At 40.3% G+C, this 25,691-nt stretch overlaps 3 protein-coding genes and 1 long non-coding RNA gene across 4 annotated transcripts; 2 read left to right on the top strand and 2 right to left on the bottom strand.

Annotated features, from left to right (window-relative positions):
* Nucleotides 1-1,148: 1,148 nt before the first annotated feature.
* Nucleotides 1,149-2,075, bottom strand: LOC141818161 (receptor protein kinase TMK1-like). The gene has a single exon (XM_074705718.1). It carries the CDS (start codon nucleotides 2,073-2,075, stop codon nucleotides 1,149-1,151), a length of 927 nt encoding a protein of 308 aa, XP_074561819.1.
* Nucleotides 2,076-6,042: 3,967 nt separating this feature from the next.
* LOC141818164 (ferritin-like catalase Nec2) lies at nucleotides 6,043-7,328 on the top strand. Its single transcript, XM_074705720.1, has 3 exons — nucleotides 6,043-6,372; nucleotides 6,473-6,698; nucleotides 6,782-7,328. Exons 1-3 carry the CDS (start codon nucleotides 6,044-6,046, stop codon nucleotides 7,157-7,159), a joined length of 933 nt encoding a protein of 310 aa, XP_074561821.1. The 5' UTR covers nucleotide 6,043; the 3' UTR covers nucleotides 7,160-7,328.
* A 3,843-nt stretch (nucleotides 7,329-11,171) lies between these two features.
* On the bottom strand, nucleotides 11,172-12,476 carry LOC141818165 (uncharacterized). The gene is made up of 3 exons (XR_012600919.1): nucleotides 12,279-12,476; nucleotides 11,488-11,549; nucleotides 11,172-11,406 (listed from the first exon to the last, which is right to left on the bottom strand). It is a non-coding gene; the product is annotated as an uncharacterized LOC141818165 (long non-coding RNA).
* Nucleotides 12,477-22,727: 10,251 nt separating this feature from the next.
* On the top strand, nucleotides 22,728-25,437 carry LOC141818163 (ferritin-like catalase Nec2). Its single transcript, XM_074705719.1, has 5 exons — nucleotides 22,728-22,736; nucleotides 23,212-23,456; nucleotides 23,587-23,812; nucleotides 23,899-24,232; nucleotides 25,379-25,437. Exons 1-5 carry the CDS (start codon nucleotides 22,728-22,730, stop codon nucleotides 25,435-25,437), a joined length of 873 nt encoding a protein of 290 aa, XP_074561820.1.
* The last annotated feature ends 254 nt before the right edge of the window (nucleotides 25,438-25,691 follow it).

Here is a 25,691-nt window from a genome sequence, read left to right as displayed (position 1 = left end):
TATTATTAATATTTTCTCTTTTTACCGCTACTGTGCTTTAAGCACAGTACCCCATAATCAACTTTAATTGGGCCGAAATCCTCTCCCAAAATGAATTCATTTTCAATTAATTAGGAAAGTCAATTTCAATTCCAATAAACCTTTTTTTTTTTTTAATTCTGGCCACAACTACTGCCGCTTAAATATATATATATATTTATATATATATATATATTAATAAAAGTTAAAATCTAATTAAAATTAAAAACCCCAACACGTCTCTGTTCCGTTTCAACTTTCCCAATCCCACGTCCTTCTCCTTCTGCCCGCACGCCGCCTGCACAACGCCTCCACAGCGCCTGCACGCCGCTTGCACAAGCTTCTCCGGCGTCTGCCCTGCCGGTTGCCCACGCACAGCCTCGCCGGCGCCCAGCCTTGCTGGCGACGCCTGCCATGCCGGCCACTAGGGCTTGTACTGTTGCTGTGCTGAAGACAAAGTTGCTGCCGTGCCAAAATGAAGCGGACAGATCGGTTCATCCGTCACGAAAACGACTCCATGGGCTCACTTCCGCCGACGCCAGCCGCCCGCTTCTTGCCAGCCACGCCGACCAAAATAGCACTGTTCTCACAATCAGGGTTGCCGCTTGCAACGTGGCTAAACAGAGAAACACGGGCTGCTGCCGCTTGGGTCGTCGGACAAAACAGGGAATCGGAAAGAACAGGTAAGTTGGAAAAACCAATTTTAATTCTATTTTTTGTTTTGTAAACAGATTCAGCCTAAGATTATTTCTGTTCTTCATCTTGTAAACGGAAACAAAAGTTTTGAACAGATTCGTCAAAGAAAAATGAGGCAGAGATATTGTAATGCTCTGATACCAAATGTTAGAATCTAAAACAACATGAGGCATCTCATAGCAAAGCAAATGCAGCGGAAAAGATCAAAGTTTTACCTCCTGCCATCTGAGTTCATAGACGATTACAAGGCTGCGAGAAAATCTGATGCTTCTGGCCCTTTGCTCCATAAAATTCGATGGTGTAATTTGCTCTCGAAGAAGCCTTATGAAGCAAGGGTCAGGGACCAAATTAACCACATATATATATCTCTCCCAAAATCTCTTTCCATCGTCAAGTATTTTTGGAGATATGGAATCATGGGTGGTGACATGGAGTCATGGATGGTGGGCAGTTTTAAAACTTCCAATACATGGAGTCATGGTTGCTCCATGGCCATGGCCAATGAAGCCAAAATAACCAACAGTGAGGCGGTTGTCGCGGAGTTGAAGATCGCGGAGTGCGGTGAGCTGCGAAAAGTCCGGCAACGGCCCAGAGAAGTAGTTGGAGTGAAGCCAGAGTACCTCGAGGGCGGTCATGTTCTCGACGAAGGCAATGTCGCCCGAAAGGCGGGCGTTTCCCTTCTGGTTGTTGAGCCAAAGGGAGCGGATTGGGGCGGTAGCAAAGGCGTCGGGGACAGGACCAGACAACTGGTTGAAAGCGAGGCTGAGGTGGTCGAGGTCGGGGAAGGCGGTGGCAAAGAAGGCTGGGAGGGATCCGGAGACGCCGGCAGAATTGGCGGAGAAATTGACGAGGGGGGCGGCGTCGCGGAGCGAGTCGGGGACGGGCCAGGGCGCGAGGGGGTTGTCGTCCAGGAAAGCGGACTGCAGCGAGGAGAGGCCAGCGAAGAAGGAAGCAGGGATGGACGAGAAATTGTTCCCGTGGAGGAGGAGGACCTGGAGGGAGGAGAGGCCTGCGAGGGAAGGGAGGGGGCCGGCGATGCGGTTGTCCTGGAGCTCGAGGCGAACGAGGGCGGTGAGGTTCTGAATGGCGGGGGAGAGAAAGCCGGAGAGCCCGCGGTTGCCAGCCTCGATAGCGGCGACGCGGCCGTCATCGGAGCAGGAGACGCCCCGCCAAGAGGAACAAGGGTCGGCGGAGCGGGACCAGGAAATGGAAGGGGAGCGGTCGGCGCCGAGGGCGAGGGAGATGACGCGCATGGCTGCCAGGTCGCCAGGGTCAGTCTCGATGGCGGAGGCGTAGAGGAAGAGGAGGAGGAGCGCCGCCAGCAGCAGCAGCAGGGACTGACGAAGGGAAAAGGTGGCCATCGCTTAGTTTGGAAGAGGAAAAGAGAAGTCCAGAAGTGAAGAAGATGATGGGGGAAGTAAACCTGTTTATAATAAGGAGACTGAAAAAGCTTTGCACATGGGCAAGGCAGCCCGCCCATGTTCGCCTCCAGACAGGCAACACTTATTAGACACATATAATTTCGGCAGTTTCGAAAAGGCAAATTTTGGGTAAACAAGGCCAATAATTTGGTGTACCATGTGCCGGCGAATACAGAGAAGAGGGGGAAGGTATGCTTGCGGGACCGAGACAGGTGGTAGACAGCGGCACGTCGCTGGAGTCCGATATTGCTGATACCTGACATCCATCTTTCTCCTCCCTCCATTGGATTCTCAAAAGCAGACGATGCAGATTGAATCCAAAGAAGAGAAAACTTTCGATGCAAAGATTGATAATAAGATCAAATTATTCAGCGACGTCTCTGCTGTTAGTTAATTGGCGTTTAGTCGAAAGGGAAGTAAGCTTTGGTCCAAAGTCGAAGCAACAGGTTGCTTCACTGCATGAGCGTATCAGCTGTTGCCAACTGTTCCGTGTGGCTTCGAGCATTCAAAACCCGCATGAGAGGGCGGGCAATGGGCTGCATTTATGTCGCTCAGTGGACAAGTTCATTTGTTGTGTACCAGAAGAAGATTGAGACATGCTGTTTTCAATCTAATACTTCTCTTTCCTCCAACCACTTGACCAAATGTTTATTGTGGTTATTATTGAAGTTTGATTGGTGAGCTGCTGGTGCTACTGTAATTGCTCATGTATATGCTGCATTTATGAAACTAGCAATCACAGTTACCTACCAAACCCAAACCCTGTCAGTTGCATCATCCATGCTTTTGTTTCAATGAAATCGAAGGGGGTTGCAGACAAACACTGGCAGAAGCCTGGTTTTTGCACGCAGTGTTCCTCAGAGTGGGCAGCTTTCTAATAAATATGTGATCTTCCCTTCCAAACGCGCTGCATGCTCGCCTCTGCAGAAAATGGCACCTTGAATTAATGCATCGCCATAAATTCTGTGAGCTGACATTAATGCATGCAGGATCACGGACACAAATTTTATAGAGCCCTTTCATTGATATATGATCTTATATACAATTGCAAATAACAATGTTCGATATATATTCATATAATATTTTTAACTCCAAAACCCGAACTATCTATGATATATAACAATGTTCGATATATATTCATAGTATTGAAAAAGGTAGCCTGAAAGCTTGATATTGCACTTGAAAACCAGTTTCTCTCCACATTGACACACTGTGAGAATCAAATTGCTTCCAAAGCCTCGAAGCTGAATTCGACTTGAATGTTTTTAAGCTCTTGCTCTCGATCAACTTTAACTTATGTGTCTAGTTTGTTAACCTATTGAAAAATGGGATCCACCGACTGAGAGAAACATTTTCACATACAGATAGCCATCAAAACTAAAATCTTCATCATCGAGCCTGAATTTAAGTGGGAATCTTAAAAGGAAGAGTAAATCAAGGTTATAGCGTGGACTGAATGATCCAGGACAAGAGAATCAAGGCCTTACATGTACTCTGAAAGTGAAGTGACTCTTTCTGAAACGTAGGGGGAAGTAAATTCTAAAGGTACAATGATCGTAAACTTTCAACTTTAATAGTTTGAGCACCTTTAACAATTTGCAAACTTCATTTTTAATAGTATACTTCCATTCTTTCCTTTCAAGAGTGTCCAAAGAGATGAGAATCAATGTCACCATCAACTGACTCACAAAATCTGAATCAATCCCTATTTGGGCATATATAATATCAGCATGAATAATTCATAATTTATTCATCTTTTGCCTTTCTTGCAAAATTGGTGGCAACAAAAACATGAACAATAAATAACATCGAAATTCTTTTCTACAATATACAAACTTCAGCAAAGACAATTATTCTTCTTGTCTTCTTTTTTTAGCTTTTCAATATAATTTCCGTAAATTGCCTATGAGGAAATGGCAAAGAATATAACTTCAAAGTAACATATCTCAATCTAGATATAAGGGTCTCCTATTATATTCACCAATATGAGTTTTAATAGAGGTATTTTTTCCATCTGAAAGTGATAAACTCATAATTCATGATAAAATTTGTTATCCAAAGTTTTCCTCGTGTATATACTCCAATCATGCATAAGAAATCTTAATTGAACTATTATTGTCTAATGTACAAAATTGATCCATGAAATCCAACGAATTAGTGGGAAATGATATGCAATCTAGAAATGAAGACATCTTAGGCATTGCATGTGGAGGTGTGGGGGAAGGAGAAGGAAGAGGATAGTCCTTAAGCCAAGGAATTACCTATGTATATCTTCACTAGAGAATTAGTGAATTTAGTAACTTGTGGAATTGCTACTAATGGTTGGATCTTAATTGTATGATAATGGTCCTTGAAATCCAACAAACTAATGTTGTCTATGTGATTATGAATACATTTCTTAGTTTGAGCACCTTTAACAATTTGAAAACTCCATTTTTGAATTTGGATATGTTCTTCAAATTTTCGTCATCTCCTCTTCTCTCTTTTAGTTTACCTCTCATAACCAAAATATTCATCTTCGTTCTCATCTATCGATGTCTTTAGATATATAGCAAAGTCATTTTCAGCTTCTTGAAAGACAATGTCTTATTATAAAATATAATTTTCATAAATTGCCTACAAGAAAATGGCAAAGAATATAACTTCAAAGTAACATCTTAATCTAGACATAAGGCTCTCTTATTAGATTCATCTATATGAATTTTAATAGGGGTATATTTTTCCCATCTAAAAGTGATAAACTCATAATTTATGATAAAGTTTGTTACTCAATGTTTTCCTAATGTATAAGTATATCCTTGAATCGTGCATAAGAAATCTTAATTGAACTATTATTATCTAATTATGCAAAACTGATCCATAGTCTGTTAGATAATTTTATTTGATGGACGTACATGTGGATATATATCATTAAGAGAACCAACTCGATCTAACTAATGTTTATAAGAGTTTGGTTTATTGAATGTGAGGTTTACACCCGTTAATATTGATAATGGATGAGTTCATATATAGAGAGCATGATCTTCATTGGATTGGTTATCCTCACAGATCTCTACGCTCTCTATCAGCGAAAAAACTACGGTACCGTCACCCTAATTCTTTTATAAGACCAATCCCTTGTTCTTCTTCCTCTTTTTGTAGGATTTTTGATTTCATGGAAGTGGTCGCATAAAAAAGATGACTCTTCCACTGCATTCAGATCCATCTATCTTATATTATGTATTTATTTTTCTGCTATGGATTCATAATGATACTAGATCTTACACATATTTTCCTTTTTGTTCTTGAGTTCATATTGATTTTAGAATTCATGCGGTTAGAAAAATTATTTCCCCTTCGCAGTCCAGCACTAAAGAAATCCAAAGGTGGTCCTTAATTGAGTGAGAATTGTCCCTGAAATCCAACGAATTAGTGGGAAATGATATGCAATCTAAAAAAAGAGAAATCTTCGACATTGCGAATGGGGATGCAGTGGGGGTGGGAGAGGGGGGAGGAGGAGGATATACAGTCCTTAAAGCCAAGAAATTATCTATATATATATCATTCACTAGAAACTAATGAATGTAGCTAGCAACTTTTGGCAAATTATTACTAATGGCTGGACCTTGATTATACGAATTACTGATGGTCCTTGAAATCCAACAAATTAATGCTGTCTCAGTGCGGAAATTGTAACGCGTGCGATTCGAGATTTGTAGAATTTCCACTGATGATGGACCAGATGGGTGGTCCTTAATCGAACGAAAGTTAATTGTCCTTGAAATCCAAGGAATTGGCTACTGATGGCCTTGCATATCCCTCCCTCCCTCGATAGCCCCTCGCCCTATATAAGTCAAGGAACTCTCTTCTTGTAGCTCAAACTCATTTGCATGCTCCGATCGAGCTCAGTAGACATGTCTAATTTTGCTATGATCCATATCTTCTCTCTCGTTCTTGTCTCTATGACCGTTGTCGCGATGGCCGGGGGAGGCAGAGATCCAGATATATGTGAGCCGCCGCGCACGATCGGGCTGCCAATTTACTCCTCGGACAAGGACCTGTTGCAGTTCGCCCTCAACCTCGAGTTCCTCGAGGCTGAGTTCTTCCTGTTCGGCTCCCTCGGCGTCGGCCTCAACTCCATCGCACCGGAGCTGGCCATGGGCGGGCCGCCGCCGGTCGGCGCCAGGAAGGCCAACCTTGACAATACCACAAACGACATCATCGAAGAGTTCGGCTACCAAGAAGTCGGCCACTTGAGGTTAATGATTTCACAACTTAATTAATTAGTAATCCTCAATCGAACTTAATCAATGAGCTTGCCATGCGATGATAACATAACTACTTTGGTACAATTTAAGGGTGATCGAGAGCACAGTTGGTGGGATCCCAAGGCCGCTGCTCAACTTGAGCGCCGAAGTCTTTGCAGACATAATGAACGATGCCTTTGGGTACAATCTGAACCCTCCATTTGATCCCTACAACGACACTCTCAAGTACCTCATTGCTTCCTACGTGATCCCCTACATCGGCGTCGTCGCCTACGCTGGTGCAAATCCCAGCATTAGGGGTTATGAATCCAAGAGGGTAATTGAAGAATGAATCGAAAGCGCCTTCCTAATTAATTAACATTTAATTATCAACTTATTTATGACTTCCAATTTATGCAGCTTTTGGCGGGACTGTTAGCTGTGGAAGCTGGCCAAGATGCGGTCATAAGAACGCTATTGTATCAGCACAAGCTTGAGCTGGTGCCGCCGTACAACATCACGGTGGCCAACTTTACGATCAAGATATCGGAGCTCAGGAACCGGTTGGCGATGTGCGGCGTCAAAGATGAAGGCCTCATCGTTCCGATGTCGTTGGGCGCCGAGGGAAGGCTGACCACCAACATCCTGTCGGCCGACAACGATTCCCTCGCCTACTCGCGAACTCCGGCAGAGGTGCTTCGCATAGGGTACGGAACCGGAAACGAAAGCAAGCCGGGAGGGTTCCTTCCCAGAGGCGGGAATGGAAAAATCGCAAGGGAATTCTTGGAACCTCGTTGAAAAATGAAACTGATCGATCGATCGCTAGCTGCACTATCTATTATCTAACTAAATAAAACTGTCATGAAGCCTATCCGGCCTATGACTTATAAAACCGGAACTAGCTACTGTGAGCTGTTCTAGCTAGCTTGTTATGTGATCTTCAAAGCAATGAAGAGTACGTATCTCAAGTTAATTAATTATATCTACTGTTTGAGTTTAATTTCCTTTTTAATTTTTCCTTTTTTCTTAACCAAAAATTAAGTGATCGTTAAAGTTAAATCTATAGCAACAGTGAATATTAATTATTATACGGATTTAGACATCCAAACTTAATTTTATATTATGGTTCACAAAGTTAGTTATATATTTTCAAATTCGCAAGCACTTATTTCTTAAATCAATTTAATTAGGGAATTATTCTTTTACTAATATCCTATACCCTTTTTTTTAATATTATATATTAAGGTAATAATTTGTGAACTGAATTTATTTTTGATACATCACGATAACGTGAATTTGATAAACATTTCTTTTTAAAAAATGCCAGAGTTTTTTTTTAATGAATGATTAGATTTAAACACGAATATAATTATAAAAATTATCAAATTGTATAATGATATGAAACTTTATATTAAGATAAAGCGCTGTTCTCTTACTATATATATATATATATATACGAGTTTGATATCCTGCGCGAACGAAAAAACGCGTCCCGTGCGCACGCGATCCCGACCGTTCATCGCGAAAAATCCACGCCGTTCATCACGAAAAAACACTGTAACTTCTCTGCGTCGTCGACGTTCTCGCCGCTGCCGCTCCTCCGTCCGGCCACCGCCGGCCACCGGACCGGCGGCGATGGATTCGCAACTCACCTATATATATATATATATATATATATATATATATATATATATATATATATATATATAATCGTGCTATTGTGAGCGCCGTGTTTGAGCGACTCCTGCGTGCCTGCTGACGTGGAGTTTCCACGTCCGCATTAATCGTTCGCTCGACCACAGTTTGCTTCGCCCTCTTCCCTTCTCTTCCGACAAATTTTTTTCGCGCTTTCTTCCCTGCTTGGCGGCTGATATTTTTCGCCCTCCTTTGACCCCCTCACGCGCACCTCGCCGAACCCTGCTCTAGGGTTTCATCTCCCCTCGCCAGTTCTTCGGTTTTTGCCCTCTCCTCCCGACCCTCTTCTTCCTCGACAGTGATATATATTCTCCCTCCAGTTGATGGACCGGCAACCCTAATTCCCTCCGCGCGCTCTCTTCTCCCTCTGCTCGCCGCGGCGCTCTCTTCTCCCTCCAGTAGATGGACCGACAGCCTTAGATTTCTCCCCTCGCGTCATTCCCGTTCTCTTCCCGGTAGCAGCCTGCCGGTGACGGTCGCGACTTGTTGTTGGCGACGCCTCCTCCTCCCTTGTCTCCGTTCCCAAGCTCGGTGCGTCGTTCCCGTTCTATACCCCGTAGCAGCCCGCCAGTGACAGCTGCGACTTGTTGCTGGCCACGCTTCCTCCTCCCCTGTCTCCGTTCTACCCTCTTTTTAGGATTTCTTGTGCTATGTTTCTGCTACAAGTAGAATAAGGGAAGAGGTTGATTTTTGGGACAGTCTACTGGCTTTTGTTCTGGATATATTTTATTTCTGGAACTTCTGCAAATTGAAATTGTTATTTGTATCGTTTTCCTTGTTCTTCCAAGCAGAATTTATGGAGTGCACGATGAAGCAATGGACAAAGCATTTGAGTTAGAAATGAGCTGGGTCTGTGATGAATCAAATCGCCAGCATCAGAAGGTAGCTGTTGTTAATTTAGAAAGTAGTTTAGTTAGAACTCTACTGATGTTTATTGCCTGTCTTGTTTTTGTACCATGAACTTTCTTATGCATAAAGACATTCACTTTTACTCTTACAATTACCTTGAATTGCAAATTTCAATCTATTTACTTTCTTTTTTTTCTTTGATCATGCAAATATGGTAGAATATAGTTCTCATATGTTTGCTGATGTCTTTTATTCTAGCATACATCATGCTGCCTTTTTGGTTGCGCAAGTCTCCCGTAGAACATCCTAATGAATAGGCTTATGGCAATACTAGTATAACTGTTAAAAAAAACTAATCTAGATACATTGGTTAATTGATTTTATTAATTCTGCTTTTTTGTCTGAATGATTTTAATTACTGTTTAGTTGCTATCTTCTCTGTCATCAAGATTCTAGAATAATAAATGTTTGACACTGTGTGTCCATAAATTTTACAATTGTTCTATAGTTATGGGCAAACTAAAATTATATGTTGACCTAAGCTGGAGCTTCGATCAGCTTTGCTTGTTGGATAGGATTTGGGACATTAATCCTTCCTATTCAGATAGTTTTGCTTCGGACCATTCTCAATTATAACTCCCTTTTGAAGATATTTTGAACTAAGAAAATCAAGTTTCTTTTTCATGTGTGCCTATATTGCCTTTCCCAACAATTTTGTATTTTATCATGTTACCAAAAGAATGTATGTATCTCCACAATAGCATGATATTGTCCACTTTGGGTCTAAGCCCTCATGGTTTTGTTCTTGGGCTCTCCCCAAAAGGCCTCATGCCAATGGAGATACTTTTCATCCCTTTAAACCCATGATCTTTCCCATGTGTTTTAGATGTGGGACTATGTTTGCACCCTTGCAACCCAACAATCCCCCCCCAAACAAAGGACCACTGGAAGCTCCCCTACCATTTCTCATGGTCCGGCTGCCATTTCTCATGGTCCGGCTGCCATGTCCCTCATGGTCCGGCTGCCATGTCCCTCATAGTCCGGCTGCCATGTCCCTCATGGTCCGAGCCTCCCCTACTTCCTTTGTTTAAGGTTCAACCCACATGCTTAGATTCGGATCATGGCTCATCCGGCGATTAGTCCGGTGAAGAGCGGCCTCGCTCTGATACCAATTGTTGGGTCCAAAAGAATGTATGTATCTCCACAATAGCATGATATTGTCCACTTTGGGCCTAAGCCCTCATGGTTTTGTTCTTGGGCTCTTCCCAAAAGGCCTCATGCCAATGGAGATACTTTTCATCCCTTTAAACCCATGATCTTTCCCATGTGTTTTAGATGTGGGACTATGTTTGCACCCTTGCAACCCAACAGTTACAAACTGTAGTTCTTGTCATTAACCTAAATATTGTCTTTTCCTTTAATTAAACAAATTTTCTGAAAGCTTATTCTACAGCATTTCCTGAAGGGTACAATGGAGCATGCTCATTTCCTTTTCTTTATAGAAATACGATACAATGTAATTTATACTTCTCTTTATGTTGCTAACCTTATTCATGGTTTTCCTTATTAATATCATTTATACCTTTATTCGATATTTCATGGTATTCTTTATAAAGTACAAGACGTGTTGTCACAGGTTCCAGACGAACTCTTGAAGCAAGCCAAGGAGGCCGCAAAAGCTGCATTGGAGGAGATGGACGTAGATTAGAGCAAATAGTTTCATTTTGTATCATTCTAGAGGGTTTTGACAAGGGAATCCGTGTTGTTTGTGTTATTCATTGTATGCTAGCGAATACATTTGCACTGCAACCAGAAAAGTAGTTTCAATTCCCTATCTCTGAACCAGTTTATTCGTTACACATTATTCAAATGTTAGGTGGCGTTCCTTGAATTAACAGTGCTAAATATTTTCTATCATCCTAAAATCAAGAACTTGGTTTACTTGCCCGTCTATTGCTAATATTACTATCATGTGTTCCTTAATGTTTTATTTGATGGAGAACTTGGAATTTCATTTTGTTTCCTTGATGGAGAACATGAATTTATCAAGGTTGATGGGCGAAGTAGTTAAATCATTTTTACCAATGGATCGATTCTAAATAGTTGATCATCTCGATTTGAGATATTAAACATGTCTATCGCCTTGGAAAATAAATTTTCTATAAAAGTTCTCCTTGAAAAATATCAATTTTCAGTGAAACAAATGGATCTCTAAAGGATCAAACAACATTCTAATCCATCGCCTGATGCTAGAAATTAACTTGAGTTCAAATTGATAGTGAAAGTAATCATCCCATTAAATTCAACCAAAAATTCAGCAATCTATCAAAGAAATAAGATCAGCTAGAGAGAGGTTCATTGACCCTCCCCTCGATCCAAAAACAAAAACAAACAAAAAAATCGAAAGTGTAGCAGTTGCAGAGCAACAGCTATAAGATCTTTTTGAGCTTCACAAAGTTTGCATTGCATGCGGCCTTACTGGTGTCTTCGAAGGACTCACCCTGCGATGCCACAGAAAAATAAGAGTTAGGTTTGTTCTATGATGTTTAGACACATTAGTTTTGAAATAGAGATGATCTTGCCTGACAGGAAGAGCTCCCAAGACCATGCCACTGCAGTTTAGAGCAACAATGGCATTTGCTGCCTACAATTCGCAAAAATTCTTCAGTTTTTACCGATTTGATTTTGTGCAGGAAAAGAGAATGAATCATGTAGTAATGATGGATATTGTGGTTTATACTTGGGATCAAAAGTCCCCCATGAGGTTATGTATACAATATCAAGTCATACTTAAATGGAAGCAGTGCATTTAGATACATTTTATCTGTGGGCGATGAAGAAAATGTATACAAACAGAAAATGTAATCTATTGACCTTAGCACGAGGATTGAACAGAAAAATGTAGGTAATATTGTTTGAAAAACTAGAAACAAAGGTTGATCTAGTTTTAGTTATTAATCCTAAACCAAGCTCAGTTAAGGTCCTAATGATCCGTATGATGGTTCTCTTAAAAACCACATATCTACTCTTCTTTTGCACCACTCAGAAAGGTTAGTTAAGGCCGGCAAGAATAGGATGGTAGAATGAGCGTGCAAAACTGTAAGACGCATAAAAAGTATTAGTTGTATGAAGGGTTCCAATTGAAAATAAACTAAACAAGCTTCCACAATTGTGAAAAGTGCAGTCCTAGCTAACCAAGATTGTCTAATCAACTAATTTGTGTAAAACACATAATGATAGAAAAAACTGACTATTTTACAGTATCTGTCTCATTTCTAGATATTTAATGGATCAATAACTGGTGGAAATCATCTAAGTTGCAGTATCATTCAACTATTACACAGATTGAAAATACAAGGTTGATGACAACTACCTGAGCAAACTCTACAAATGCAATGCATGTCGAGTGTACACTATCACCAAGAAGTCTCAATTGAGAAACCTGCGCTTAACGAAATTCACAGTAAGATAATATTACTCATTTTTTACTCATTTGATACAAATGATAAGTAGAAAAACTCATTAGATAATATTCTGCTTGACAGGAAGAGGCTGAGCAGCAGCAGCAGTAAGCACGACTTCATGTCTGAGGGGGCAAAAAAGAACACATAATCAGAACAATTTGAAACAGGATAAGTAATGATCATGAATGCAGTAGACAGAAATATGACGAATAAGCTCCAAAAGATATAGAAATCAACCTTAAGATGATAAGCAATACTAAAAAATTATTTGAAATTACAAAGCATATATTGAAATAATTTGTTATATAGAGCATATATTAATTGAACATACTGTTGCTGTGCAGCCAAGTCAATACAAAAACCAGTAGACTGTCCCAAAAATCAACCTCTTCCCTTATTCTACTTGTAGCAGAAACATAGCACAAGAAAATCCTAAAAAGAGGGTAGAACGGAGACAGGGGAGGAGGAAGCGTGGCCAAGAACAAGTTGCAGCTGTCACTGGCGAGCTGCTACAGGGTATAGAACGGGAACGACGCACTGAGCTTGGGAACGGAGACAAGGGAGGAGGAGGCGTCGCCAACAGCAAGTCGCGGCCGTCACCGGCAGGCTGCTACCGGGAAGAGAACGGGAACAACGCGAGGGGAGAAATCTAGGGCTGCCGGTCCGTCTACTAGAGGGAGAAGAGAGCGCCGCGGCGAGCAGAGGGAGAAGAGAGCGTGCGGAGGGAATTAGGGTTGCCGGTCCATCAACTGGAGGGAGAAGATCACTGTCGAGGAAGAAGAGGGTCGGGAGGAGAGGGCAAAAACCGAAGAACTGGTGAGGGGAAATGAAACCCTAGAGTAGGGTTCGGCGAGGTGCGCGTGAGGGGTCAGAGGAGGGCGAAAAAAATCGGCCGCCAAGCAAAGAAAAAGCGCGAAAAAAATTTGTCGGAAGAGAAGGGAAGAGGGCGAAGCAAACTGTGGTCGAGCGAATGATTAATGCGGACGTGGAAACTCCACGTCAGCAGGCGCGCATGAGTCGCTCAAACATGGCGCTCAGAATAGCACGATTGATATATATATATATATATATATATATATATATATATATATTCATTAACCACTTTAAAATTAAGATAAATTATTTTTGAGGCATTATTTCAGAAAATTTTCAGATATTTTAATTAATTTAAAGGCCACAAGCTATATCACTTTTTTTTTCAATGTAATTTATGCAAGCATTGCGAGGTGATCAACTGATTTATATAAACAAACTTATTAACAACGTAACGTCTCAAAATATATATATTTTAGAAAAAAAAATTATTGTCACCTCAAACTTCTATTCTATTTTATTTTAAAATATCCATTGTAATTTTACCATTTTTTATTTTTCCTTTTACATTCTTATAAAATATCAATATTAGTGGCTAATCCATTTACTACGGAATTGTAATAAAGGGGTGAATTTAAGACGAAGAGGATAAAACGATAACAAAATTAAATATTTAGTTAATAGTGGATTAAAAAGTATTAAATCTTAAATCAAAAGACTTCTGATTAACTTACTTATCATTATATTAAATAATTATTAATAAATCACAAAAATATTTTTTTTAAAAATATAAAAAATAGAGAGGTAAATTCCACCCTTTTTCAAAAAAATTCGATAGACTTCCCTTCCTTATTAATATTGCTATGTTAATGGAGTTAACACAAAAGCTCACGTGTTCTCTTCTCACAGATGAGCAGGTGCTTGCACATGCGAGCTCGTGGCTCGTCATATGTGCACGTGCGCTATGGGTGCTTTGTTGGCACACTTTGCACGTACGCGTCATCGCGAGGCAGAGCCGGTCCTTGTTGCATAAGGGCCCTGGGTGAAATTATAATTTTTAGGCCCTAACACAATATCATATTTAATTTTTGTACAATACCAGATTGAAATTTTAACAAAAATTTGAAAATAAATTGTAAAAGGGCAAAAAGGATATTTAAGATTTCTTACTACAAGGATTTCCTCGCAAATCTTCAAACAGTCCTTTTAAAATCAAACTGACAAGTGATAGTTGCCCCAAAGATTATCTTTTTTCAATTGAATAGGGTTCAACTTCAACCCAACTAGATATTTAACTATCAGACCACTAATTGTACTTCTACTTCCTCTTTAACAATTTAACTTATCAATCTGGTTTAATTTTTCAAACACTGTTTCCAGCACCCAACCTTTCTACTCCACAGTGCATTTATAACATGAATTGCAATTGTCATTTCTCCTTGCATTTTGGTCTCACAAATTACAATATAGCAATGACACTCCATCACTAACACTATATCTCCTCATATAGGAGAGCATTGAAACATTTTTTATGATTTTGACACAAATTTTGAGATACATTATTTTATTTTGATTGTCCAAGCTTTTGAATTATATATACTGTGAGAACAAAAAAGTATTTTTGGTACCCAAAGAAAACAACATATATGAGTGGTAAAGAATGATAAAAAAGAAAAGGTTTAATTTAATAAATATGTCATTAGTATCGAGCAATATCTGTCCTAACTATTTAGAGTTAGCTACATAGATCTTGTCCCTCCATTGAGCTTTGTAAATTGCTAATTCAAAATTTTTCAGTTTATTGACTTTTATGGTATCTAACTACTCTAGAATATCCTTTTTAGTAATCTCACATCTATCTTAGCATTCTCATCTCAAGTCTCAACTAATTTTTTATAAATTTTCTCAGTTTATTATCTTTTATATTATATATAACTATTCTAAAATATCCTTTCTAATAATCTCACATTTGTCTTAGCAATCTCATCTCAAATCTAAACTACATCAGTACGTCCTTTTTTTTTTCAAACATTGCTACCTAATAGGCCAACACTCTAGTACATCAAGCATAGTGGATAAATATAGGTCCAGCAAAAGAATTCAGAAAGTTTTGAATAATGTAGTGAAAATATTCCAACCATTCTACAACTAGTAGCGATTGAGTGATCATGAACTATCAATGAGAAAAAAGAACAGGAATGCAAACCAACGTAAATATATAGATCAAAGTTACAATTTGGGATAATTTAACCGTCACAATCTACTGTAGGTTACTCTTCTTGCAAGAATGTCAACTCACTAATGCATGCATCGATCATAATCACACATATCTGTATGTTATAAATTCAAAATAAGTTAGTGAACATACGAATCGTTGACTAGCAGTTAAGTTGCTCTGCTCGCCTCACGATGACATTCGGTACCAGTGACTTTCCTTCCTATCACATGAGAAGAAACACGTAATAAATTCACTTAATCCTTAAAAAACAGAGATGTAAAGTCATAACCAAATAATTTAACTTCTTATACCTCAGTTCGGTAGGCTTCGACTCCCAGATTCACCTTCACGGGACTTGGATCTTTGTTGTATGCAACTGTCATCTATCAATTCATTACCCATTTTTTAACACCAAAGTATCTCAGTGATCTATTATTGAAAAATATTTGAAAACACGAAAGGAAAATAATGATAAAATTGTATTGAAAAAGTAAAGAAAAAAAAGAAGAAGAGGGGAAGAGCCACCGCCTCCTGAGAACTCCTCGACAGTCGACACAGTAAAAGAAAAAAAAAGAAGAAGAGGGTAACCACGCCACACTGATCAGCGGGGAAGAGCCAGCGACGGGCACAAGGCAGCCAGAGATCATGTAAAATACCAGAAATTAGGGGCTATTCGTAAATAAAGTTAACTTTGATTTTATGGGTTAAGGAAAGATTAAGAGGGAGTTTAATTAGAATTAAACTCTAAGGTTGATTTGATTGGAGTTAATTAATCAAACCCTAAGTCTTATAATGGGATTGAATGGTTAATGGGTTTGCAATCGAACCTGGCCCGTTAACGTGCTCGGTTGAGAAACTACAGTAAACCCAAATCGCGATTTGCCTTTCCCCTTGTTTCTCCCGATCGCGTTCTTAACCCTCCATCAGCCGCTCCACTCCACGCGGCAAGCGACAATCGCCCACCTCTGCCGACGCCGCCAAGTTTCGTCTGCGACCGATGCCTCCCATGATCGCCGCGACCACGCCCTCGCGCTCAGGTCCATTCTCGTCGCCGCCGGAGCCGTGTGAGAGTGCTCCACCGCAGGTGACAAACCCAAAGGAGGAGCCCCGGCGACCGAAGGGGAGTAGTTTGGGGGGCTAGATCTCGTCGGAAGAGGACTGAATTGCGGTATTGAGGTAGATCTAGTGGAGGCGAACCGAAGAGGAAAACGCCGGTAAGTATAGTGGAGTTGAGATCCTTTGTTCTAGGGTTTATCGGTAAGTATAGTGGAGTTGAGATCCTTTGTTCTAGGGTTTAGAAGCTTGGATCTAAGGTGTTGACAGATTTCCAAGCTTGAATTTCTTTAGATTCGTTGTTTGATTTGCCTTCCCACAGGTTCTTGATGTGAGTTGGCTTGTCCCCGGGGCAATGGTGCAACGGTAGGACATCCGGATTGTAACTCAGGGACCCGCGGTTCGATCCTTAGCTACGGCGTATTTGCAGGAATTTTCCTTCAAATGGGGAACGCAATCAAAGGATGTTGGGCATCTGGATTGGCCGTCGTATGCGCTTCCCGATTTACCCTGGTGGTCGGTGGGAAACTTCCGTGGGACCGGGCCGACCACCCCCAGAGATGTGGCTACTGGGATTATCATTTTTTTTATGTGAGTTGGCTTGATAGGAGTTCTGTTGATTGGCGGCAGCAAAGGAGTTGGATAGGGCTTGGAACGGCTCGATCTAGAGGTAAGCCTTCTTGATTCTGATCTGGATGTTTTTGATTAGCCATGGAGTCTGGGTACTGTGTGATGGGTTGGTGGTTTTGATCGGCTACTGTTTGATTGGTTTGTGTTGGATTATTAAGATTAAATCCATGGTATTTCAGGTTTCTAAAATTGGATCTTGAATCGGAGGATTTAGGTTGGTTGGCCATGAGAAAAGAAGAAGGAGAAATTTGAATCAGAAGGAAGAACAGGAGCTGAGCTAAGGTTCTGGTTGGGTAAGTTTTCTTGTGGATTTTGATCTAATTATTGATTAGATTTAGATTAGTGTGGATTGCTGTATGGAGTTTTGTTGGATGTTGGATTGATGATACCTTGTTCATGGGGTTGGTTTTGGAAGGTTGGAATTCGGTTGAGCTGGTTAGGCTTGAGTTGATGACTTGTTAGGATATTAATTTGGAATGATTAAACAAGGGTTTGAGATACATATCATTGTTTGATACCTGCTGTTGACCTTATGATGATCTACTGATGTCATATTTGATACTCCTGTTATCTATAACATTCATCATGTTAATACTCGTATGACTCGTTGCTTGATAATTGTTGTATGATCTTTATTTAATCTATCCATGGTTAGATTAGTCTTAACTATGGTATCATAGACATATATTGACCTCTGTTGATTCTGTTGAACATGCTAATTGACTTTAGCTATTATATGTTGGGATGATCATCATACATCATAATAGTTGTAGGTGTTGTTGTTGTTGGATCTTACCTGACGCCGTGTTGTGGTGTCACATGGGTAAGAGGTTGCACTACAGTTGGGTGCGATCAGGATTGACTACATTGCCCTCCTGCCACACTGCCCCTCCCCACTTATCTTTAGTGGTCAGTTGTCGGAGCTGTGTAGTTGTCCTATTTGGCCCCTCAGTTCACTGCTCTAGGGGGTGATTGGGGAATATAGAGTGCGGACTGTGACGGATATTTTGGTTGCGTTGATTGATGCATATTACATGCATTTGTTGGTAGGATTATTACAAAGTTTACTTTATTCATATGATTGTGGCTGTTGTACTTGGTTGCTATGATTGTTGTACTGCGTGTCATTATATACATGATTACATGCTATGATTATGATACCTGTTGCACTGTATGGTTCTTCCTTAGTAGAATTAGTTATTATACCATATTATATACCTGGATACATGATACTTTGTTGATACCTGATATCATGTACATGTTATTCATTTCTTCTGTACATGTTACTTTGGCTCGTACTCTGTTATTATTCATTTTGTTTACCTTTACATACACTTCATTCCTGTACCCACTGAGTATCTAATGCTCACTACCCAAACCCTGGGGTTATGTTGTTTTCTCCCCAGGTATCAGATAGGTTACTTGGAGCTTGGAGTTTCGGTCGACTGCTGTTATCTCACATCAGGAGTTTATCGTTGTTGGTATTGTTATAGTTGTATTTCCATTCTGAGACTTGTACTTGTGACATGGACTGTAGTATTGTGTCGGATTTGTATTCGTGGTATTCGTATTTTGGATTTACGATGTTTTTCGTTACATCGATTTTGTTTATTGTGACATTGTGCATGTGATGTAGTTGTTATGGTCATGTAGGTCTTATATCTTATTGTTGATGTCATGGTGTGTTGTAGGACATGTAGTTCTTATTCCAGCCGCATGTAGCTGTGTATTGTTGCATATATTCAGGGGAATTGTCATAGTTACTGGGGAGATGTTATCGAAATTTTTCAGACAACTTCTCGGTGATCGCCTCCTTACTGAAATCGCCGCCCAGCGCTGCAGATACTTCCGTCCAGCCCTCACTAACCCTATCTCCAATCGCCGGCTTCCTCCAGATCGCCTCCTAACCCAATAACCCAGCCTACTGACGGCGGTGCAGATGTGCGGAAGGAGGACGCAATCAATTGATGCTTTGGCGTCAACCCTAAACCCAGCCTAGTTAACCCAAAAATTAAACCCTATTAATTTATGGACCCTGGACAGCCGCCCTAGTTGCCCCGACCCAGGGCCGGCTCTGTCACATGGAGCTTATGCTCTAGAGGCCGTGGCAGTGTCTGCGTGGCACTCGGGTTACATGTCAGGCTCACATGTGGCATGGTAGTGCCTATGTGACATCCACGTAGGTAGGGAGAGATAACTGGATTGCTGACTGGGCGAACGGATGTCAATCGTTGATCAAAGAGATGTGATGGATCGCATGTGATGTGATTTGGAGTGTTTGATCACGAAGAGTCACGATCTAATCGCTAGTGATGAGGCTTGATCTGAAGTGTCAGATCGAATAGATCATTGAATCCAGATCTGACGGCTGATGACAAAAAGAGATATGAAGGGTTACAACCCTCTAGATAAGATTAAAGGGTCAGGATAAAGAGATTTCTTTATCTACAATCAATTATATTTGTTTGATATAACATTGTCAATTATATTTTTGTTGGATTGGCACAGACAAAAAAATATAAATAAATCATAAATTTTTATAAAATTAGGAAGGGAATCGAACCCACATCGTTAGCTTGGAAGGCTAGGAGTTATAGTCGACGTTAGTTGATCATTTTTAACGTCTCTAATTCAAAACTGAACATGAAATTTTTATTTTATTCGGCTCCTTTATAGAAGATTGATGTATTCATAGAGAAAGAATTACATCCATAACATTTATGTCAGTCTTTCTGTTTGAATGTATCCAAAACTATTTGTTTACTAAAAAAATGATAAATCCCAATTAGCCTCATTGACTATCTCTGGGGGTGACCGGTCCGGTCTCACAAAAGTTTTTCACCGGCCACCAGGGTAAATCGGGAAGTACACGCAGCGGCCAGCCCAGACGTCCAATTGCGCTCCTCATTTGGAGGAAAATTCCTGCAAAACACCATAGTTGGGAATCGAACCGGAGGTGCCTAGGTGACAACTTAGATGTCCTACCGCGGCACCATTGCCTTGGGGATAAAAAAAACTATTTGCTTACTAGATGATCCCTCTAGAGGAGAGAGATTATATGAAATTTGTCTAGTCTAGTTACTTCGTTCTCTATTTCTTTTTCTATTATTTCTTTCTGCTATATCCTTAATAGCGGGTTGGTTACACCTACAACCAAAATGGAAATCAAGTATTTCGTAGTTCAAAAATGCATAATTTCATCTAAATCATCATTTGTCAGGACTTTTAGGAGTAAATTCTTTGGCTTAGATAGGATATTTAGTTCATGTAGCTATTCTTCAGATCGAATGACCCAGATCAATCCTACTCAAAAGTCACAACCACTCACCAAAAGGTATTCTACCTCTTCACTTTGTATAAATAGATCCCTCTAGATACTAGAAATTTCAAAGCATTCATCTCATCTTGTGTACGTATTCGAAATCTAAAAAGACTACGGAAAAGTTTACTAGTCTCGAAATTGAAAATGCTACTATTCCAAGTCGTTGTATCTTGGAAAACGAATTGTTGGTATCCGTAAGCACATGTAGCGGAGCAATATCATTTTACGGAGATAGTGTTGAACACTAACCTCGACTAACTAATATCAATTTGCATCCTCTCCAGCATCCACCGACAACAAGTTTATCAATCTCTCACAACCAAATATTCATCTTCGTTCTCACCTATCGATGTCTTTAGATAGCAAAGTCATTTTCAGATTCTTGAGAGACAAATTATGTCTTATTATAAAATATAATTTTCCTTAATTGCGCGCCTACAAGGAAATGACAAAGAATTAATATAACTTCAAAGTAACATCTTAATTAATCTATATATAAATCTCAAAGTGATGAACTCATAATTTATGATAAAGTTAATTTATGTTAACGATCCCAGACGGGATAATGATTATCCTACAGATAATATTGAATCTGTTGGTTCGATTACAAACGTCGAAAATAATCTTTTAAAATCTATTAATTTGAAAAAATACTAGAAGATAAGAAAATAAATGATACTGTCGAAAAATATTATTGAACTAAAATTTCTTTTTTATGCTTAGAAAAAATAATAAAATTAAAAAGATAAAATTTAAACTAATTTTTAGAAAGGAAAACTAATCCTAAAAATTTAAAATAAATAAAAGAACAAATTAAAGAACAAATCTAGAATTTTGATGATTCCATTTGAGTGAATCATAGTGTCGCAATCCTACCATGCCAACTGCATTAGGAGGTCATGAATTGATCATCTTCTTTATCCGTGGTCTCAATCGTCCTTCTTCAAAACCTGATAGCCTCAAAATCTTCTCGTCACAGCTCGAAGGGGAATATAATTGTATTGGAAGACAAATTAATCGTGTTACTGGATGCTCTTGCATAAGACACCCCAAGTTGATAAGAATTCGACTTCAAATTTAGGGTAGTGTCTTTAAGATAAAAGATCCTTAAGTGTTGATGAATAAAAAATTGACTCGTAATTAAGTGGTAGAACGGGAGAAAGATTCTCTGACATTAACTCAATCAAATATTTAGGCGGTTGTTGTACTTCTAATGGAATATGCACTACATCCTCAAATAATTTGCCCTATAGAATCTCACAAATGACTAAACTCTTACAATCATCATCATAAAGTACCTCGTCACATACTGGCTCACTAATGATTTGATCTCGACTTCATCATAAATTAGATCACCGACTATTTTGATTTTGTCGTCGTCTATATTTCTCAAGAAAAATTTTATCCAAGTAAAAAGAAAAGAACTTACGACCTTTAAAATTTTGGGCACTACGATCACAGTGTGAGGCTTTCTCAGCCGAAACTTGCCTATCACGACCTCGATCACGTACCTCTCGATCTTTAAGATCTTGCGTCCCTAGAAGCTGGAATAACTTCGTGACTCGTCTCTATAGATCTTCAAATATCTCGTCTCAGGTGCTACGATCACAAGGAGAGGCTTCCTCAATCGAAACTTGCATGTTACGACCACGACGACATCTATGGGATCAAAGAGCTCTGATACTAATTAACACCAAGCAGGATAGCGATTATGTTACGAGCAATATTGAATCCATTAGTTCGACTGTGAACATCGAAAATAATCTTCTAAAACCTATTTATTCAAAAGAATATCAGAAGATAGGGAAATAAATAATACTATCAAAAAATATTATTGAATCAAAACTTATTATTTTACAAGAACTCTAACCCTATTTAAATAGTCTAAGAAACCTTACATTTTGTGAAATAATAAAACTAAAAACACAAAATCTAAATTAATTTTAGAAAAGAAAACTAATTCTAAAAATAAAGTCGAAACCCAAATCTAGAGTTTTGATGATCCCATTTGAGTGAACCATATTGCCGCAATTCTACCGTGCCAACTGCATAAGGAGGTCATGAGTTGATCATTTTTTTTTGTCGGTAGTCTCAATCATCTTTATTTTAAAACCCAAAAAAAAGTTGATAGTCTCGAAGTACAGCTAGCTGGCACTAAAGAAATCCAAAGATGGTCCTTAATTGAGTGAGAATTCTAATCGAAAGCCAGCGAATCAGTGGGAAATGATATGCTATAGCAGAATATCTAGCATGCCAGTACTGATGGGTGGGTGGTCCTGATCGAACGAAATTAAGTTGAATTCCAATGAATTATTTCTACTTATGGGAGCTGTACGTACGTTAATTACTTCCCCCTCTCTCTCTCTCTCTCTCTCTCTCTCTCTCTCTAGGCAAGACTGATCCTCCCGTTTTAAAACCTTCTCGGCGACTTTTTTATGGCATGGCATCCACTTTTTTTCGTTTTGGTGGGAGCTAAAAAAAGTCACTTTTCATACGCCACCATTTTCCCAATAGCTAGATTTTCCAGTTACGTTTGTTGTAAAGTAGTTATTTCAAGTAATTAATTGAAAGATTAATTGAGGCTTAATTTCTTGCATATCCTTAGCTCGCCACTCGATCGATCGCCTTATATAAGTCGAGGAACCCTCTTCTTGTAGTTCAAACTCATTTGCTCCGATTGATCGAGCTGATCGATAGACATGTCTAATTTTGCTATGATCCATATCTTCTCACTCGTTCTTGTCTCTATGACCGTTGTCGCGACTGCCGGGGGAGGTAGAGATCCAGATATATGTGACTATGTGAGCCGCCGCCCACGATCGGGCTGCCATTCTACCCCGGGGAAAAGGACTTGTTTCAGTTCGCCCAGAACTTCGAGTTCTTCGAGGGTGAGTTCTGGATGTCCGGCGCCCTCGGCTGCGGCTACGACTGCGTCGCACCGGAGATGGTCATGGGCGGGCCGCCGCCGGTCGGTGCCAGAAAAGCCAACCTTGACAATACCACAAAGGCCATCATCGAAGAGCTCGGCTACCAAGAAGTCGGCAACATGAGGTTAATGATTTCACAACTTAATTAATTAGTTAATCCTCGATCGAACATAATTAATTAGTTTGCCACTTTGCCTTGCCTTGCCTTACCTTGCGATGATAACATAACTATACTTTGGTGCGAATTAATTAAGGGAGCTCAAGAGCAAATATGGTGGGATCCCAAGGCCGCTGCTCAACTTGAGCGGCGAAGTCTTTGCAAAAATAATGAACGATGCCTTTGGGTACAATCTGAACCCTCCATTTGATCCCTACAACGACACTCTCAAGTACCTCATTGCTTCCTACGTGATCCCCTACATGGGCGTCGTCGCCGCCGTTGGTGCAAATCCCAGCATTAACGGTTATGTCTCCAAGAAGGTACTTGAAATTAAAGGGCCTTCCTAATTAATTAGCTAGCATATTTAATTATCAACTTAATTATAATTAACTACAAATTTATGCAGATTTTGGCGGGACTGTTAGCTGTGGAAGCTGGCCAAGATGCGGTCATAAGAACGCTATTGTATCCGCGCAAGGATGAGCAGGTGCCGCCATACAACATCACGGTGGCCGACTTTACGATCAAGATATCGGAGCTCAGGAACCGGTTGGCGATGTGCGGCCTCAAAGATGAAGGCCTCATCGTTCCGATGGCGTTGGGCGCCGAGGGAAGGCTGACCACCAACATACTGTCGGCCGACAACTATTCCCTCGGCTACTCGCGAACTCCGGCGGAGGTGTTTCGGGTGTTTTACCTAACCGGAGACGAAAGCAAGCCGGGAGGGTTCTTTCCCGAAGAGAAATGATAGAGAACATGAAACGGTAACAGGAATCCTAGCATGAAACACGTGGCAGTCCACGTGTACCATGCCACCTGGACTGCCACGTGGATTTCCTGCAATTCCCCCCACCCCTCCTCCTCCCGCTCTCAAAATCCCGAAACCCTTTCCCTCTTCGCCGAAACTCTTTCCCTCCTTCGCCGAAAACGCAAAGCTCCGCTCCCTCCTCCTCCGACGAACGCTCCCTCCTTCTCCGACGAACGCCTTTGCCCTTTCCCTCTTCGCCGAAACCTTTCTCTCCTTCGCCGATCTCCGCGCCGCTCCCTCCTCCTCCGACGAACGCTGCCCTTTCCCTCTTCGCCGAAACCCTTTCTCTCCTTCGCCAATCTCTGCGCCGCTCCCTCCTCCTCCGACGTGGGTTTCCTACGTTTTTCCCCCTCTCTCCCGCTCCCGAAAAATCAAACCGAACCGAAACCCTCGTCTCTTCCTCTCCGCGCCGAAAACCCCTCTTCCTTCTCCTCCTTCGCCAGGAATCTCCGCCGTCTCTTCCTCCTCCTCCTTCGCCAGGAATCTCCGCGCCTCCTCCTCCGACGAACGCCGAAACTCGCGCCGCTCCTCCTTCGCCAGGAATCTCCGTAATAGCTTTCTTCAGTTCATATATTACATGTGCTTACTTTTTTTTTTGTCCAATCTAGTATAAGAGTTCAAGAAATGAAAATGTAGCTCTTCTTAAATAGCTACTGTGGAATATGCAAACTTTGCACCATTCTTCTTCATAGATATCAAGCTATAAGTTCTGAAGCAAACATAAATCTATTTAGCTGGCTAACAAATGAGCATAGATAATGAGATAAAAATGTTTGGTGACAGCTATTGTTAGCTTGGTTCCTTTTTTGTTACGTATTTGTGGGGCATAAAGCATGGGCCTTTAAATCCATGTGGAAAACATCATGCTTTCAGGGCAGAAGGTTGTGTGAATGAGATGGAACTTGTCTTTTATTGTCCTGGTGTTGTTCTTTGTTTTGGGAATGAAGTGTTTCGCTTTGTATGCAGGTGATAGAAGGGTTCAGAGTTCTTTCAAATATTATACTATTAGCATTCCATCATGTTATCCTGAATATGGTTGCACACCACTTTCTTTATAGTTGTAGAGCAATAATGCTATGATCGGATGGTAGAGTAATACATGTGCCTATCTTGCAAATGTATGGGAACTGGATGTAGAGTAATACACTTGCTTTTTACTGTAAATTACTGGAAGAAAATATATCACATGCTTATTTTACTTTTGGTTTTGAAATTATTTTCAATTTCTTTTATTCGTTTAAATACATTTCTTTTATAAGTTGAGATCTGTGCATCTCAGAAAGGATCTCTGGCAATGCTAAATAGGAAATAGTTCTCAGTCAATGTAGATATGGTGCAGGTTTAGATCTCAACTAATTCTCTTCCCATTGGAAGCACCTCATTAACCAGAA

This window comes from Curcuma longa, unplaced genomic scaffold, assembly GCF_044706935.1.
Source record: "Curcuma longa cultivar G26 ecotype Majalengka, Jawa Barat unplaced genomic scaffold, ITB_CL_G26_1.1 contig_23553, whole genome shotgun sequence".
Taxonomy (NCBI): Eukaryota; Viridiplantae; Streptophyta; class Magnoliopsida; order Zingiberales; family Zingiberaceae; genus Curcuma; species Curcuma longa.
This window is presented reverse-complemented; position numbering and strand designations above follow the sequence as displayed.

Coding starts and splice junctions, on each gene's coding strand:
- LOC141818161 (XM_074705718.1), bottom strand. CDS start 2,075: ATGGCCACCTTTTCCCTTCGTCAGTCCCTGCTGCTGCTGCTGGCGGCG.
- LOC141818164 (XM_074705720.1), top strand. CDS start 6,044: ATGATCCATATCTTCTCTCTCGTTCTTGTCTCTATGACCGTTGTCGCG. Junction 6,373..6,472: donor CAAGAAGTCGGCCACTTGAG/GTTAATGATTTC, acceptor GTACAATTTAAG/GGTGATCGAGAGCACAGTTG. Junction 6,699..6,781: donor GGGGTTATGAATCCAAGAGG/GTAATTGAAGAA, acceptor CAATTTATGCAG/CTTTTGGCGGGACTGTTAGC.
- LOC141818163 (XM_074705719.1), top strand. Junction 23,813..23,898: donor ACGGTTATGTCTCCAAGAAG/GTACTTGAAATT, acceptor AAATTTATGCAG/ATTTTGGCGGGACTGTTAGC. Junction 24,233..25,378: donor GGGAGGGTTCTTTCCCGAAG/AGAAATGATAGA, acceptor CAATAATGCTAT/GATCGGATGGTAGAGTAATA.